This window comes from Octopus bimaculoides, chromosome 10, assembly GCF_046866305.1.
Source record: "Octopus bimaculoides isolate indiv1 chromosome 10, ASM4686630v1, whole genome shotgun sequence".
Lineage (NCBI taxonomy): Eukaryota > Metazoa > Mollusca > Cephalopoda > Octopoda > Octopodidae > Octopus > Octopus bimaculoides.
In genome coordinates this window covers 21,405,090-21,425,089 of record NC_142937.1, presented here as the reverse complement: position 1 = coordinate 21,425,089, position 20,000 = coordinate 21,405,090, and the positions used below count along the sequence as shown (strand labels likewise).

Sequence of the window (20,000 nt, the reverse complement as noted above, 5' to 3'; positions counted from 1 at the left end):
CCCGTACGTCCGTTAACAAACCCTATAGTGCTGAGTACAATGGACGGTGATGAATACAAAAGAAGGAAGGGAAGAAAAAAATAATAGCAAAACAAAAACGAAGCATAAAAACAACAGCAATAACAACAACAAAAGCAGAAAAAAAAAAGAATATCAAATAAGAAGTAGAAGGCTGGCTATTTTCAATGACAAGACGAAACGCAGAAAAGAATACAGGGTTAGGAAGAAGAGAAAGAAAGAGACAAAGACTGTGAATAGGAACGAAAAGGAAAGAAGATTTGAATGAATGAATGAATGAATAAATAAATGAATAAAATGATGAATGAGTGATTGAGTGAAAAATACATTCTATCCATTTTTATTGGGTAGTATTTCAGTTTTAATAAAGTTAAGGGAGTGTTTTTATAGCAGAAAGAAAACCGTAGAGGGTGACGCTGTTAGACATGTAGAAAAACAATGAACTCGGGATAAAGTTGGCATGAATACCAATTATTTCAATGGGGATTATTTATTCAATGAAAGCGGAAACAATCCGCCGCATTTGTTGTGTCTCAAACGTGGTATAAATGATGGCGTCGATAGCTGATATTTTTCTTCATTCGGAGTTGGTCGTTGGCGGGTGGGCAAAGGTTGTGGGGTAGAAGAAGGAGGGGGGAGAGGTTGAGGTAGGCGATCCGGGGATTTGATGTTAGGGGTGGGGTGGCGTTCATGGTAGTGATGTTGGTAATGTTGGTCGTGGTGGTGGTGGTGGTTGTGGTTGTGGTAAGAGTGGGTCAGTGATGACTGTGATGGTTGTGGAGGTGATGGTGATGATGACGATGATGGTGTTGACGGCGCTGCTGGTGTTGTTTTTATTATTGTTGCTGTTGCTGGTGATGGTGGTGGTGGTGGTGGTTGTAGTGGTAGTGGGGGAAGAATTATGTTGCCATTGGTAAGGGCGACGTTGGGATTTTGATGGCGTTTTTAAAGTGATACGGACAAAAGAAATGTTTGGTGATATTACTCTCTTGTTCGTGTCAAAGGTCAAGAGCAATATAAGAAACTATCTGACCACCACGTGTAGAAACTGAAGATCACTGGCAATTCAGGACATGAGACCAGGGATTAAAAAAAATAGAAAGAGACACGTAAGATGAGAAGAACTATTCTTTTGACCGCTGGACGTTGTTTCTTTTAGTAGCAACCTAGATTCAATACTTCAATTCATTTTCTTTCACTTGTTTCAGTTATTGGATTGCGGTCATGCTGGGGCACCACCTTGGAGAGTTTTATCGAAGAAAGTGACTTCAGTAGTTATTTTTCTCAGAGCCAAATGCTTATTTTATTTCCTCAGCCGAACCGTTGTGTTACGGAGATGTAAACACACCAGCACCGGTTGTCAAGCGGCGGTGGTGGTGGTGGTGGTGGTGGTGGACAAACACAAAGATGTGCGCGCGCACACACTCATACACGAGCTACTTTCAGTTTCCGTCTACCCAGTCCATTCACAAGCCCTGTACTTATTTTGTCTCCTTCCCTGTTACGGGTACAGACACAAAGACGCACATACATACACACACATTATATATATATATATATATATATATATATATATTTATATATAACTATGACCATTAAAGTGGTCATTTAATGTGCTAGAAATAGACCACATGTTGTGTCTACTAAGACCTATTAATTAATATCTGATTTTTTACCCTATGTTTTAATTTAATTATATATATATATATATATATATATATATATATATATATATATATATATATATATATATATATATATATATATATTTATTTATATATATATACACACACACACACACACATACACGATAAGCGTCTTTCAGTTTCCGTCAACCAATCCACTGTGGTCGGTCCGAGGCTATAGTAGAAGATACTTGCCCAAGGTACCAAGCAGTGAGACTGAACACGCAACCATATTGTTGGGAAGCAAACTTCTTAGACGCTGGAGTGGCTGCGTGGTAAGTATCTTGCTTATCAACCACATGGTTCCGGGTTCAAGTGTCTTCTACTATAGCCTCGAGCCGAGCAAAGCCTTGTGAGTGGATTTGGTTGACGGAAACTGAAAGAAGCCAGTCGTATATATATATATATATATATATATATATATATATATATATATATATATATATATATATGCATGTATGTGTGTATATGTTTGAGTGTCTGTGTTTGTCCCCCCCCACCATCGCTAGACAACCGATGCCGGTGTGTTTACATTCCCATCTTCTAGTGGTTCGGCATGAGAGACCCATAGAATAAGTACTAGGCTTAGAAAGAATAAGTCCTGGGGTCGATGCGTTCCACTAAAGGCAGTGCTCCAGCATGGTCGCTGTCAATCAAATGACCGAAACAAATAAAAGAAAAGACAGCTGCGCCTACACCTATAAGACGTCAAAAGAGATAGAAAGAAAGAAAGAAAAAAAGAAGGAAAGAAAGAACGAACGAAAAGAGTGAAAATGAAAAGCACGATTCTGTTGAACATTTGAATGATATTTCTTTTAGTGACAACCCAGATTCACAACTCCGCTTCAACTGTTATTTCAAACCAATTCATTTGATTTACGTTGTTAATAACTCAGGAATATCTCAAGAATAAGTCATTTTGCGGTGTAGACAGCAACGAAACATTGTAATTCAATTCAATTCATTTCGCTTGAATTCACTACAATTTACTCTTATTGTATTGTTATAAATAGGACGGAAATTTAATTGTATCTCGCTTGTCAGTATCTGGGTTTCGCACTAAAGTGTTTTGGTTATAGAAAGCACACAACGACATTCATTGACTTCGAACTTCCAAACTTACATCTCATTGAGCAATACTGTACCAACACGTCTATCTACGGACCCTTTTCTCTCTCGCTTTCTTTTGCTAGGGATATGCCTGGAAACGTATATCAATGCTACAGCCAATCTTTGTCCTCCATCTCTTTGAACTGTTGTGTCTTTATCTCTAACTATCTAATCACCTGTTGGCTTTTCATTGAGCCATCAGGAAAGCCACTTAGTGCCTGATTTAGAAATAGCAGCCAAATATCTCTCTCACCTCATTGTCAACCATATATTGATTAAAAAAATAAAATGAAAAGACACAGGTGTCGGCGTGGCTAAGCGGTAAGAGGTTTCGTTCCCAGTCACATTTTGCCAGGTTCACTTCCACTGCGTGGCATCTTCGGCAAGCGTCCTCTGTTATGCCCTCGAGCCGACCATAGCCTTGTGAGTGGATTTGGTTGACGGAAACTGAAAGAAGCGAGTCTCATTTTGATATATATATATATATATATATATATATATATATATACACACTCTTTTACTTGCTTCAGTCATTTGACTGTGGCCATGCTGGAGTACCGCCTTTTAGTCGAGAAAATCGACCCTAGGACTTATTCTTTGTAAGCCTATTACTCATTCTATCGGTCTCTTTGCCGAACCGTTAAGTTACGGGGACGTAAACACAACGGTTGTCAAGCGACGTTGGGAAGACAAACACACATACACACAAACATATACACATACATACATACACACATATATATATATATACATATATACGACGGGCTTCTTTCAGTTTCCGTCCACCAAATCCACTCACAATGCTTTGGTCGGTCCGAGGCTATAGTAGAAGACACCCAACGTGCCGCGCAGTGGGACTGAAACCGGGACCAAGTGGTTGGGTAGCAAGCTACTTACCACACAATATATCAATGTGGGTCCGTGTTTGTCCCACACCATCGGTGTTGGTGTGTCTGCTTCCCCGTAACCTAGCGTTTCGGCAAAAGTGATCAATAGAATAGAATAAGTATCAGGCTTTTAAAAGATAAGGACTGGGGTCGATTCATTCCACTAAAAAGTTTGACCAAAAGAACCAGCTATTGCAAGCAAAAATAAATATTGAAAGAAACACATTTGGCCAAATTTGGACATACGATAATTTAATATAATAGAAACGATATATATATATATATATATATATATATATATATATAGCAATTTACAACGGCAAAGCGAGATAACTCCTTAACATTAATAAACACCATTATACTCCAAACAGAAGAAAAAAAAGTAGTAGGCTGTGATCTAGCATGACAGTAGAATAACTGAAATTAATATGATAAATAAATAATAAAGGTATGAATAAAAGAAATGTATTTATGTAAGTGTATGTAGATGGTTGCGTTTTTGTACTTAAGGAGAAATGCTTATCTCCCTCTATGTGTATGTATGTATGTAACCCTCTCTTTCTCTATCTATCTATCAGTTGAGATATTGAGAAAGACAGAGAGAGAAGGAGAGGGTGAAAGAGAGTTAGTGAAACTGCAAATGTAAAAATATTGCGAGGGGGGGAAAAAACCGGGTATGGACTGATTATAAAATCTGGCGAATGGTAACTGATATGAAGTTAGACTGTTTGTAATTCGATAAATATTAAACACACACATACTATCACACAGACACTGTCTCCCGCGCCCCTTCCTCTCTCTTTCCCTCTCTCAGTCTCTTTCTCAAACACACACACACACACACACTCTCTCTCTCTCTTTCTCACAAGCATGTACATATTAAAAACCCATGAACATTCTTTATCTTAATTTGCTAGGCGAATACAAAGACACTTCTAGTCAATAAACACGCAAATATATATATATATATATATATATATATATATATATATATATATATATATATGTATATATATATATATATATATATATATATATATATATATATATATATATATATATATATATATATATATATATATATAAATATATATATATACACATAAAAATAAACAAGCAGATAAACAATGAAATAAACAAATAAATAAACGATTAAAGGAAAAAATAGAAAACAACAAAACAATAAACACAGCATCGACAACAACAAGAAAAAAAAATGCTGTTCATTCATTCGTACACTTAGCAATCAACGAAGCACAAAAGCATTCTCTAAGTCGAAACGCTGTCAAGAATCTTACATTCATAAAGTTGATAAGGTCAAACTGAAAATGACAAGTACGATTAGCTTTTTTGTTGACGGCTATTTTCAAATCCATGACACCAATTATATGTCGTAGAACTATTCTTTACGTTTATAAAAGCGTGTTATTGTTTGTCGTGAGTCTGCCGCTGCCACTTGCTATTCGTTGCTTTCTCATACTTCCTTCCTTCTGTTTGTCGAGTTACACACCGAAAACTTAAAGTCGAACGAACAACGGTGTCCACCTTTTGTTTTCAAGTAATATTGATTTTATATATGGCTGGGCACACGGTGTGTGTGTATGTGTGTGTGTATATATATATATATATATATATATATATATATATATATATATATATATATATATATATATATATATACGTGTGTGTGTATGTATATATGTATCTATGTGTGTATATATATATATATATATATATATATATATATGTGTGTGTGTGTATACATATATGTGTGTGTGTGTGTGTATGTGTGTGTGTGTGTGTGTGTGTGTGTAGATGCATGTATACTTATGTATATATGCATGTATTTATATATTTAAGTCAGTCAGTCCTTCCCAGTTACATTAAATTTCTTAAGGGATGAAAATGAAGTAAAACGAAAATGGGATGCTGCGAGGTTTATGACTTTGCAAAATTTTTGGGAAGTGTCAGCATGGTTCTTGTCATAGGATACTTGCTTCCGAACCAAGTGGTTTCGGGTTCAGTACCATGTCATGGCACCTCGGGCAAGTGACTGATTCTGTTGCCCCGGTTTACCAAACTTGGAGAGTGGATTTAGTAGATGGTAAACTGAAAGCTCCTCCTGTTCATGCACACGCACGCACGCACATACACACACACACACACACACACACACACACACGCAATATATATATATATATATATATATATATATATATATATATATATATATATATATATATATAAACAAATAGTAAATGAGTATATGCATATATACGTACAGGTATGTGCATACCGACATCCACCTGTATGTATAGGTGCATATCTGGGTACAGGACATTGCAAACAAAACGTAGACGAGAAAACACACAAGCCACATAGAGACCATTCTTCTTCATCAGCTACCCCCGTTTTTACACCGGCGTTTCGAAGAGCTGGGCAGGACGCATCGTTAAAACGGCTCTTCCCATGGACCGCAAATTAAATTTGTATACACAAATTAAATCTTGCCATGGAGGAATGTAGTGGCGGACAAAAAACAAGACAGGAAAACAAACAGAAAAGGCTTTACGGCCAGACGAGAAAAATTATGTGTGTATGAACGCTGTGAGGCACGAACTTGAAAGTAGGGACGAAGTAGTTCGCGTGTTTGCTCGGCGATAGCCAAGGAAGAAAAGGATTATTGACCGGAAGCATGTGACCATGCCGGTGTAATGGGAAGAGAGAGAGTGGTAGAGGGAGAAACAAAGGGAGGAAGTAGAAGAATAGGTGAGCAACGAGAGGAAAAGAGAAAGAGAGGAAGTACGAGGGGGGAATCTTTAACTTTTTTACTTGTTTCAGTCGTTGGACTGCGACCATCCTGGAGCACTGCCTTGAAGGGTTTAGTAGAACAAATAGAATCTAGTACTTATCTACCTTTTAGGCCTGGTACCTATCCTATCCGTGCCGTTTTGCTGAACTGCTAAGTCACGGGGACGCAAACAAACCAACACCGGTTGTCAAAGAAACAGTGGTGAAGGCTAAACATAAGATCACATACGTACACACACACACATAAATACACATACATACAGTTTCCGTCTCCCACCTCCACTCAGAAGACTCTGGTCGGCCTGGGGTTTTAGTAGAGGACACTTGCTCAAGGTTCCATAATGTGGGACTGAACGCAGAACCATGCGGTTTGGAAGCAAACTTCTCACCACACTGTAACACATGAAATCTGAAGGGGAAGAAAAATTCATTTATTGAAATATATTTCCTTCTCCGGCACCTTCGAGAGTAGAAGAAAAGAAGCATAAAATGCAATAGTTTTATTGCATAAATTTGTCACTGTTATCCGCACTTCGTTTTATATCAAAAGTGCTTGAGTACTACATCTTTATATCATAATTCCAAGAAAAGCTAATCTTACAAGGTGTGTAACAAAGGCGGTCTATTGAATTAGACGTACAATTCATTTGACTGACGGAAATCTACCAAGATTCCATCTACTGAATTTCATCCCAATTCTAAGATTAATCTGGATTCTGTCAATACTAAGCAGTGATGTGTTTAAATACAAACTTGTTACCAGTTCTAATATGTTTGAGAGGTGTATTCGAACCCATAAGAAAGCCACATACTGTATTTTGTCATAGAGAAAATATCTCACTGCAGCGATATAGGTGTAAATACACTCTGTCAGCTCACAGGGTTCTCAAACCAGATAGTCGGATGCATGTATTTCGGAGTGGTTACCTCCTCTTCAGCCACAGGGATCGAAAAAGTTTGGTTAGAGGTGCTTTAAGCTGCCTCTGTGTATTTACATCTATTTGTCTACAATGGTATATTTTCTCCTTAATGAAATACAATGAACCGTTTTCTTACGAGTTCGAATATGCCTCAAACATATTTGAACTGGTAACAAATTTGTGTCTGTCTTCTTTAATATCAGTTAGAAGGCTTGGAGCAGTCGGTAAAAGACTCTTGCCAGAATTACTGTGCAGCAGGATGAAATCTAGGACCAGCATTGTTGTGTGGTAAGAAGCCAGGTGCAGGTATGGCTGTGTGGTAAGAAACTTGCTTCTCATGCCCATGGCTCCGCGTTCAATTCCACTGCGTGGTACATTGGGCAAGTGTCTTCCACTATAGCCTCGAACGGACCAAAGCCTTGTGAGTGGATTTGGTAGACGGTAGTGGAAAGAATCCCATTCTTTTGCTTGTTTCATTCATTTGACATCGACCCCACGACTTATTCTTTGTAAGCCTATTACTTATTCTATCGGGCCCTTTTGCTGAACCGCTATATTTCAGGGTTGTAAACATACCAACATCGGTTGTCAAGCGATAGTTGTGAGAGGAACAAACAGAGACACAAGGACATACACATCGATATATACAAACACACACACATACACACACACACACACATACACGACGCGTTTCTTTCATCTTCCGTCTACCAAATCCACTCACAAGGCTTTGGTCGGCCTGAGGCTATAGTTGGAGATACTTGCCGAAGGTGCCACGCAGTGGGACTGAAACCAGAACCATGAGGCTGGGAAGCAAGCTTCTTTTATATAAATAAAAGAAACCGCTAGAATAAGTACCAGGCTTAACAAAAACTAAGTACTAGGTGTCGATTCATTCGACTAAAATAAATTGTTCAAGGCGGTACCCCTGTATGGGTGCAGTCTAATGAGTAAAACTAGTAAAAGAGAAAAGAAAAAGCAAACAACTTTTTAGTCGTACATCATCGGGAACCACTACAAATTTTGCTTCTCGCTTCAGAAGATAAAACAATGAATTGAAAAAACAATAAAATTGTTAGATGAAGCTTAACACGCCTGTTCAAAAGTATAAGATCTAAATACTGAAGATGCTTCAAGGCATATTAGCAGATTGGTATAACGATTTGTAGTGGAAAAATATAAGGGTAAATGACTGTATTTTTTTTATACACAGACACATGTCATGACTATAAGGAGAAAAAAAAAACCGCAACACACACGTCCTCTCTCCCTGTCTCTTCCTCTCTAGCAATCTATCTATCTCTGACACACACACACACACACACAAGGACACTCATCCACATAAAAACATGTACTTTGTTATTCGCATTGTCCGAACACATGATTTTGACAGTTTCACCACTAACGTGAACAGGAATGGCCTTGAGTCGTTCAGATGATAAACGCTGTGACATCTGAACAACCATAAAAACCTACAGTGGAAATTGTTCAGCTTTTGTTTCTGCCAGAAAGCAGAATAAAAGGTTAGAAATAGGTAGGGAAGGATGAGAAACAGGTGCAAGGCAAGTTTCAAACAAAAATATTTTCAAGGAGGCGGATAATAAATCGTCTCGATCAAAGAGAATTGAAAGAAAAATATCATGAAACAATAAGAGATTTTTCTCTATTCTATTTTATTGTTCACGGGGGATAATCTCATTTCTTCGCCATTTTACGAGCCTCAAAAGAACCACTCCTTATCCTTTTGTAATCTGAACAATACGAGAATTAAAGAAATAATAGAGCTGATTATTGATTGATTAATCTCCGGTCTCCAACAGTAAATCCTCATATACATAAAGAAAATTAAACAAAGAAACCCATCCTAAAAAAAAAAGAATTAAAATACAAAACGTAAAGACTAAACTAAACTAAAATATTTCTGACCTAAAAGTATCCAAGTTATTTCTGTTGTTATTATTATTATTATTATTATTATTATTATTATTATTATTATTATTATTATTATTATTATTATTATTATTATTATTATTTCTCTCAATAGGAAAATAAATACCTTTTTATAATGTAATGAAAATATTTGACTGAAACAATTTTATAACTTCTCAGCCTAATCACACCGGGATTACATGTACAGACAAAAGCACATGCACATCATACACTCACACACACACATACGTACGTACATCATTTATACGTGCGCATAATCGTTAGCACGCCGGGTTCAATGCATAGCCGTATTTCGTCTGCCGCTACATTCCGAGTTCAAATTCCGCCGAGGTAGACTTTACCTTTCATCCTTTCGGGGTCGATCAATCATGTACCAGTTGAGTAATGGTGTCGATGTGATCAACTCCTCCTTCCTACATAATCCAGGCCTTGTGCCTATAGTAGAAAGGATATATACGTGGTCGTGTGTGTGTGTGTGTGTGTGTGTGTGTGTGTGTGTGTGTGTGTGTGTGTGTGTATTCTTTTACTTGTTTCAGTTATTTGACTGCGGCTCTGCGCCGAGTACCGCCTTTTAGTCGAACAAATCGACCCCAACACTTTGTAAGCCAACTACTTATTCTATCGGCCTCTTTTGCCGAACCGCTAAGTTACGGGGACGTAAACACACCAGCATCAGCGATGGTGGGGATGGGGGAACACAGGCAAATAAATACACACACGAGCACACAAACACACACAAGTACATATATATCTACAACGGGCTTCTTTTAGTTTCCGTCTACCAAATTCATTCACAGGGCTTTGATCGGCCCGAGGCTATCGCAGAAGACATTTGCTCAAAGTGCCATGCAGTGGGACTGAACATGGAACCATGTGGCTGGTAAGCAAGCTTCTTACCACACAGCCACTCCTGTATGTATATAGTATTGTTATATTAAATACTAGCCAGCAATTAAGTTGTATTGCTTTCATCTGAATTTCTTTTGTACACAGAAGGATAAGCGTACATCTGTTTCATTATACGCTTACGCACGCACTCACACACATACTCCTACTTAAACATACGCACGTACACATATATATTCATACAATAATACATGCGTGCAAGCATTCATATACACATACATTATATATGCATACGTATATAAATATATTTGCGTATGAATTCATGTATGTATGTATGTATGTATGTATGTATGTATGTATGTATGTATGTATGTGTGTGTATGCATGTATGCATGTATGTGTGTGTGTTCAATGAATGCATGTATCTATGCATATATGCATATACATACATACATACATACATACACACATTCATATACACATACATTTATATATGCATACGTATATAAATATATTTGCGTATGAATTCATGTATGTATGTATGTATGTATGCATGTATGTATGTATGAGTGTGTATGTATGCATGTATGTATGCATGTATGTATGTGTGTGTGTTCAATGAATGCGTGTATCTATGCATATATGCATATACATACATACACACATACTTAAATACATGCGTATATACATACATATACGTACGTACATACGTACATACTTACATACGTACGTACGTAGACACACACACATACATACATACATACATACATACATACATGCATACAAGCATACATGCATAAAATAGATTGTAATTCCGTTCCAACAGAGTACGGGCCCCTACAGATTGTCAGCCATAGGAACTAAACCTCCTTCGAAACACAACCTAGCGTCTTAATGAAGGCATGAACATTATACTCGAAGTTCAACACCCAACGAGCTCCAAAAGAGATAGTAAGAACACCAGGGCTGACTAGGGACTAAAGAGCAACTAACGGCAACTGCAGCAGCAAGAACAACAACAGCAGCAGCAACAGCAGCAGCTACAACAACAGATTATTCGATCGTAAGGCAGAAATATATATTGACATTTGTTTGCTTGAATCTTGCAGCAGCGATGTTGCTCATTTAGACTAAGTAGGAGGTGAAGAAAAGATATCTTCTGGTTTTGTTTTCTTTGGGGGAATAACGTTATCCAAGAACGTGACAGTGTTGATAGAGAGATGTCTTATATATTATTCTCTAATTCCCCTGAGCAAGTTGTCTAGATTTAGAAACAAAAAATAAATAATTAAAGAGGATAAAATAAAAGAAAGAGAGATTTTATATTGTGAGTAACCTTCATGATGTTTGTGTCCGATGACTGATGTCAGCTAGCAACGATAATTCTGATTCGTATATGGAAAAACTAAGGCTACAGTTATATTTTTGAGAGGGAATTACCCGGGGACGTCAGTGGCATGAAAATATATAGTTAAGTGGGATTAATATATTCGACCTAGTGAGTCAAGTATGTTTTTAAACGCGTAAATTCATAATTTGGTAGTGAGAAGTAACATCCATTAGCATTAATGAGTTATTCTTGTCAAGAACTTTAAGGGAGACAACTTTGAAATCAAAATAAATTTCAAATTTCAATGAGTGTTCAAAGCAAAAGGAGTCCGGTCTTGGAAATTTCTGTGATAACTTCAGAAATGTTTGGCCTTTGATCGACGTAAATGCAGTGACTGTACCTTAACTATTTCTGCTGTGCCTGGGTTGTTTACAAACTCAAGTCCCTAACCTCAAGTAAACTTTCACCTCTCCATTCAAGGATTCGCCATGGAAGAGAGACAAGTAAATACTTTTGCAGCAAGTTTGGAGTTGCAGAGGATGTCGGTCAGATATTAATTAAGTATAACTGCACATATCTGCCTTAGTGTCCCTCCCTCTAGATTTTCTACCTTAGATGTTTTTAAGATGCTCAATAAATTACCCATATAAGGCACCGGGCAGGTATTCTATTGTGATGGCTGTGTTTGATGCAGAGTCAGTTCCATTCTCTCGTTCTTCAAACCTGTCTTCATCTGGTGCAACAAGTACCACGTGCCTATTAGTTATCATGATGCAGGATTTGTGTGGAGTTACCTTCTCTTAGATGAGCAGCTAAAGAGCTGAAGCGCAAAGGCGCTTTGTCTATCTTGTGATGTCTTTGAGAGGCGTTCTCCTTGAGGCAGTTCCTTGACATTCTAATTAATCTTTGGCTCGGAGACTAACTCTGACAGAGGCTATTGCTCTGGAAAAGAGCAGATCTGGAAGTAAAGTGGTTAAGAGATGATTCCACACTTCTCAAAACTCTGGAACTCCGATTTAGTAGCCATTGCTGGATGTAGTTTAAGGTCATACTTAGCACAGAACTTCAGACATGTTCTATTCCTATTAGATCCCACCAGCAAAAACTAATCGCGCAAATTCATAGCAGATCTTAGAATGATTGAAATATATAAATATTTTGAGTCGAGAAACTTTGACAAGAAAAGCCATATCGAATACCGAGAGGAGATTAGTTGGGGAGAAGGGACATTTAAGAAGTCTTACGATTTTTTGGATAACGCTACACATTCACTATGATTTTGAAAATAGCTCTGCTTGATGAGAGATGAGCAACGACCAAACAACAACAACAATAACATTATAGATTCTAAAGAAGTATTCTCGGTTGAACATTGTTTAATGCAATTAATCTAGATCTAAAAGTTCTTGAGGTCGAAAACATTTCAGCGGTATTTTTTATTGGATTAATAAGTTACTATGGAGAAAATTTAATAAAAGATTAGCATTTTTACTTCTTAAAGTATGGGGGAAGGAAAATAAAGCTCTATTTGTAGAGAGGACAATGTTACTGTTGAAGATTTAAAGGGTAATTAATAGCCATAGAGTACGTTATTATAGCTCACTGATGATGCAAATAACTAGATAAAAATCGATAACAACCTTTGACTGCTATTTAATTTCGGGTTCAGTATTAATATTGTTAAAAAGTAAACAAATTGAAAGTCATATAATAAAATACCTATTTGCCTTTCTCCAGGAAACTTGCAATAATTTGCCGATAAAGTGAAGTAGCTATGCTTTCATATTTGAAAACAAAATCAGATAAAAAAGTAATATTAATAATAAATATTTTTTTCTCAACATTTGTTTTCAACGAGACAAAACATATATCATTTCTAAACGTACAAGATGTCAATAGTGATGTATTAAAATTCAAATGTATGCCGTTTTTATTTGCGTAAAATACGTTATCTATCTTTAAAAAATGGTTCGTAAATTCTATTAAAGATAGAGGCAAATAATTGAATGTAAGAGGATGCTATAGTTTGTGAAGAATTAATAAAAATATTAAAAAAACTGCGCGCGCACAAACACACACACGTACACACACACACATAGACAAACACACACAAATCGACACACAAATACATCTATATGTATATTTACAAACATATATATATATATATATATATATATATATATATACATATACGTTTATATATGTATGTATGTATGTATATATGTATATGTATATATATATATATATATATATATATATATATATATATATATATGTGTGTTTATATATATATATGTATGTATGTATGTATGTATATGTATATATATATATATATATATATATATATATATATGTGTGTGTGTGTGTGTGTGTGTGTGTGTGTGTGTGTGTACATATACGTAATACATACATACATATATATATATATATATATATATATATATATATATATATATGTATATATATATATATGTATATATATATGCACACACACACTCACATATGTATATATGCATAACAATATAACATGACACTGTGAACTAGATCAGACGTTTTTTTTTTTTTTTTTTGATTTTATTTTATTTTACTTTTGTAATTTATTCAATAGTTTAGAAATAACAGAGATAAAGTAAACAAAACCAGTTAGCAATAAATTACATACAAATCCGCCTGGAATATTTTCTGATTTACAGATGAAATTGTCATATGTGTGTGTATTTTAGTTTCATAAATCAAACTGAAAAACAAGCCGGAGAACGGATCGTGCAGATTGACGCTTAGACGCGAAAGTCATACGTATATATATATATATATATATATGTGTGTGTGTGTGTGTGTGTGTACGTATATACATACATACATACATACATACATACATACATACATACATACATACATACATACATATATGTGTGTGTGTTTTTGTACTGGTTATTTAAAACTTCCGATGACAGAATAGTGAATTATGTTATGCTGGCTAAAATGTTTTTAATATGTAATTTGCTATAAAAACAGACAAGTGTATGAATCTCAATTACATTTCTTATTACTGTTTTTATTTAGCCCTTGGTCAGTTATGCTCAAGAAATCCTCGTCTTAACTATTCAGTTTTTTCTTTATGATAATGCTTTTCTTTCAAATACATCCGTACATACATACATACATACATACATGCATACATGCATATATACATTTATGCACACACACTCGCACACACACGCATACACACACACACAGACGCATATACACACCTATATGAGTAATAATAGTGGTTGGGATTCGGGCGTTCACTAAGGGGTCCTTGGTTTTATTCCCGGTATGTCAAGCATTACGTTTAATGGCCACCACTGTCCAACTCACAACTTTGTCAACACCAATTCTGGACACAAGCCCCCGGGAAGTGAGTTTGAAATAAGCAAGCATTGACGTTAATGGCGTGCCCCAGAACGGCCACACCATTATACTGACAATTCACGCACACACATGTACATGCACACACACCCTTACATAGACACACAAAAATAGTGTTTTTTTTTCTTCGAAACTATGTAAACCTGGGCATTACATTTTTATTAACTAATGTAGGGCATTCAAAATACTCATATTAATGGCTGCAAGCTGGCTGAATCTTTAGCGAGACGAATATTATGCTTAGCGGCATTTTGTCCCTCTGTTCGTTCTGAGTTCAAATTCCGCTGAGGTCGTCTTTGCTTTCATATATCGAGGTCGATAAAATAAGTACCAGTTGAACAATGGGGCGGATGTAATCGATCTATTCCACTAACCCGAAATTGCAGGTCTTGTGTCAAAATCTGTAATCAAATAACTCATGCTAGATAAAGTTACTCGTCTTCTATCGTTATTGTTTTCCTACACTTTTCATAGCAGGAAAACAATGGGCTCCAAATAGAAGTGACTTGCCGTCATAGGATTCTTGAAGGAGGTGAGATATAGGCTGTCCTACATTTACTGATTGTTTATGGAGAAAGCTTTGACAAATACAATGTCTAAACCATGCAGTAAGAGGCATTCTGCTCTGACCAGTAACAGAAATCGTTTACGAGTGGATGAATTGATTCATGAAGCCAGACGAGTCACAATCTATGAACACGCTGCACAATTATGGACAAAAACATTATGGAAAATTTCTGATACTGAAAAGCGTGTACAGAGTGGGTGCCTCAGCAGTTGATACTCAGTTTGAAAGACGGGTGAAATCTCCTCTGATATGCAGCAAGTGTTTGAAGCTAGTAAAAATACATATTTCCCGATCTAGTGAAGGAGACAAAACATGAGTGTATCTTTACGAGTCTGAAACGAAGCCTCAGTTCATGGAATAAAAAGTCTTACATCTCTTCTTAAAGACCTGGAGAAATCAATGAGGCAGCGATCCACCCGGTAAGTCATGAAGACTGTTTTTTTTATAATTTCCTTGTCCACGATAAAGGTAACACTCTCCTTGATTTTAGTGTAATGTGCTTACTGTGAACAACGAGCAGTACAATGAGACACTCACAAATCTTACAGAAGCCATTAAGAGGAATAGGTCACTTAAGAATTTGAAAATGGTCCCCATTTACTTACAACACACATCTTCAGCAACGGGTCGGCTAAATAGTAGTCGGCTAATGTTGCTGCCCAGTGCTCCCTTACCCCATACAGCCCGCATTTAGTGCTCTCCAGTTTCTATCGTCTCAGCTCGAGAAACACGGGGCCGACCTGCTCAAGATGCGGTCAGAGTGACGAAACCTTTCTGCACGCACTCGTACAGTGTCCAACCATTTCCGACCTGTGAGCTTATGTCGAACGACTGCTATTGCGTGTGGGACGAGTCGGTTTATCAACCGAGTCTTTCGTGAATATTGTCGCGCCTCCTTCCCTGAAACGGGAGAGAAGAGCCATTTTCATCGTACTTGTGGCTATGGCGAAAGAATGTGTCTGGTGGACGCTTTTGAAAAGTCTAGAGACAAAGACTTTCCTCTCTGGTGAATCTCTCATCAACTTCTTCAAGTATCATCTGAAGAGGAAGGTGAGAGTAGAGAGGGAAGTTTTGTCTAATGAATGTTTCAAAAAAAGATGGGTGAAAATGTAGCAAGGATGGCACGTGTGATTGATGAAGCCACCTTGAGCATAATCCAATAAACCAAAAAAAAAAAAAAAAAAAAATCAAGAAAGGAGAGAAGAGAGTCACTGTAATGCGTTTTTTTGCATAACATTATTGCCCGACGTTACCGTGGTCTTTTCCGTAAGCTTTTCTTTCCACGGATAAACCTAATCTGTTTCCCATTTTACACTATGACATTTCTGTGATACACGATCCCTATTGATCGGCTTTTTCATTTTTAATGATCCATTTTGATCACATTTCTACCTACCTTTCCTTTTTTTTCTTTTCCTTGTCTTCCGAAAGAGAAAAGCTCTACTTTGTATTTTGTCCCCTCTGTTTTCAGTCCTGTGTGGTCAATAAAGAAACATATTATTATTATTATTATTATTATTATTATTATTATTATTATTATTATTATTATTATTATTATTTTATGTTTGACTTTTGTTTTGCATTTGTACAAGTTGGATCCAAGTCTCACCCAGAGACCTCAAGAGACAACAAGTTAGAAGTTCATGTAGGTGTTATGCCTAGGGTACCATATATTTGGATTTGTACAGTTTTGTTCAAGTGAATGTTTAAGAAACCATAAGAACATTATGTTTGCTTTAAAATTTGAGATCACATAGACAGTATTTTACGTAGGATATGGGCAGTTCCCATGAGCACTATCTTTTGGACTTCAGCCATTTTGGGGTTTCCTGGTATCTGAGCTAGGTAGTAATCAGCCCGTTTCGCTGTCATTCCCAGGGCACCTATGACAATAGGTATTGTTTTCGTCTTCAGATTCCACATTTTGCTAATTTCTATTTCAAGATCTTTATATTTGCTCAGTTTTTGGTAGGTCTTGACAGATACGTTTATATCAATTGGGACAGTCATATCAATGAGGAGGCATGATTTTTGTCTGAAGTCTTTCAGTATGATGTCTGGCCTATTTGCGTCTATCTTTCTGTCAGTTTGAATGGTGAAGTTCCAGAGGAGTGCAATGTGATCATTTTCAAGTACTGGGGGTGGTTTGTGTTCCCACCAGTTTTTATCATGGGGCAAGTCCAGATTTTTGCATATTACCCAGTGAATATATTGTGCAGCTCTATCATGCCTGTTGAGATACTCTGTAGGCGCAAGCAGACTGCACATGGAGACAACATGATCGATGGTCTCATTTTGTTGTTGGCATATACGACATAATGGGGAGCTGCCGTTCTTTAATATGTTGGCCTGGTAGTTCTTTGTAGGTAGGCATTGATCTTGGGCTGCTATGATAAACCCCTCTGTTTCTGATTTCAATCCAGAGGCCATTAACCATTGGTGGGTAAGGGCTTTGTCAATATCTGCATTATTCGCTCTCTTTGGGTATTTGCCATTGAGAGGTTTTCCATGCCATTTTTCAGTCATAATAGCTAAGGCAGCAATTTTAGCACGGGTTTTCAAGCGCTTAGCTTTTTCTGTAGGTGTTTCTAGTTCGTCTAATTCTTGAATTTGTTGCAATTGGAATTCACTTAGATATTCCTTTGCCTGTTTTGTTACTGAGTAAGATGCTTTCTTGCTTTCATATTTTAAGACAAGTTTTAGCATCCAGTCCTCAGAGTTTTTCATATAGGTGTCTAGGCCAATTGTGGCTACCTTCATTGATAATGCCAGCTGTAGTAGTCCTCGACCTCCCTCTTTTCTTGGCAGATAAAGACGTTCTATATCTGCCTTAGGGTGGTGCATTCTATGCATTGTCAACAGTTTTCGTATTTTTCTGTCAACATTACATATTTCAGTAATTGACCAGTTAACGATGTTGAAACTGTAAGTCACGACTGGTATGGCTAGAGCATTGATCGCTTCGATCCTGTTTCTCGCGTTCAGCTCTGTCTTCAGTATTGTTCTCACCCTGCGATAACATTCTCTTCTGATCCTTTCCCTCATCACTGAGTGCTTGATATTGTCCCCTTCAATTACCCCTAGGTATTTGTAGCTCTCCGCTGGTTCTAACTCTTTTATGACATTTTGCTGGTCAAGGTTCACATTAGATGTATTTGTCATTTTTCCTTTGATAAAGATAGCTTTTGCACATTTATCAAGGCCAAATTGCATCCTGATGTCATCACTGAATTGTTTAACAATCGCTAGTAGGCCTTTGAGTTGTTGGTCATTTTTTGCAAAGAGCTTTAAATCATCCATGTAAATGAGATGATTTATATTTTTATCAAATATTTTATAACCATACTGTGCATCATTGAGCAATTTTGAGAGCGGTATTAGGGCTAGACAGAAGAGGAGTGGTGATAGTGAGTCACCCTGGAAAATGCCACATGAAATTCTTACATCTCCAGCATTTAGAGATTCATTGTCATTGTTCAACATCAGTGTGGTTCTCCATGATCTCATACTTACAGATAAAAAGTTTCGCAGAGTAGGAGCTATTTTATACATTTCCAGACATTTCCTAATCCAGCTATGTGGTAGGCTATCAAAGGCCTTTTTATAGTCTATCCAGGCTATTGACAAGTTTTTGTGTCGCTTGTGACAATCTTCTAAGATCATCTTATTGATGAGTAGCTGATCTTTACAACCATAAGATCCACGTTTACATCCCTTTTGCTCATTAGGGAATATGCTACTTTCTATTAAAAAACTATAGGTGTACTCGGTTAGGACAGATGTTAGCGTCTTATACATTGTTGTTAAGCAGGTTATGGGGCGATAATTTTTTTTTTTTTATTATTATTATTATTATTATTATTATTATCATTATTATTATTATTATTATTATCACCATCATTAGTCAGGTCACTGCCTGTGCTAGTTTTTTATGGATTTTCTCTATATGTCTCCATTGATGTCTAATGTCGGCTCCGTACCGATTAGATAATACAGTTCTATGTTTAAGAGATGAGGAATTATGTACATTATTTACATTATTGACATTATTTACATTTGACGGATATTTGTCCGCATCTTGTTTGCTGTTAACACAAAGTTTCGGCTGATATACCCTCCAGCCTTCATCGGGTGTCTTGGGGAAATTTCGAACCTGGTTTCTCATTCCTAAGTTATTTTTCAACTTGAGTAATAATAATAATAATAATAATAATAATAATAATAATAATAATAATAATAATAATAATAATGATAATAACAACAATATCGAAAAATACCTTAGGAATGAGAACCCAAGTTTGAAAGTTCCCCATGACACCTGATGAAGGCTGGAGGGTATATCAGCCGAAACGTTGTGTTAACAACAAGCAAGATGAGGACAAATATCCGTCAAATTTAAATAATGTAAATAATGAATAATTTTAATTGCCTGCTGCAGATGAGGCGCAAAACAGGCCGAAATCA

General features: G+C 36.6%; 1 protein-coding gene across 5 annotated transcripts in view; it reads left to right on the top strand.

The window, feature by feature from the left end:
- LOC128248867 (uncharacterized) overlaps positions 1 to 20,000 on the top strand; it is a 67,491-nt gene that overhangs the window by 14,509 nt on the left and 32,982 nt on the right. For 2 of the 5 annotated variants that reach the window (XR_008264992.2, XM_089358267.1), the window contains one exon: positions 11,054 to 11,380. The exons of the other annotated variants lie outside the window; for them this stretch is intronic. Coding sequence is in view for 1 of the 2 variants with exons in the window: in XM_089358267.1 (XP_089214393.1) it covers positions 11,054 to 11,122 (69 nt within the window). In the remaining variant the exon portion in view is untranslated. Of the gene's footprint in view, positions 1 to 11,053; positions 11,381 to 20,000 lie in introns of those variants that run through there. 5 annotated transcript variants of the gene reach the window in all.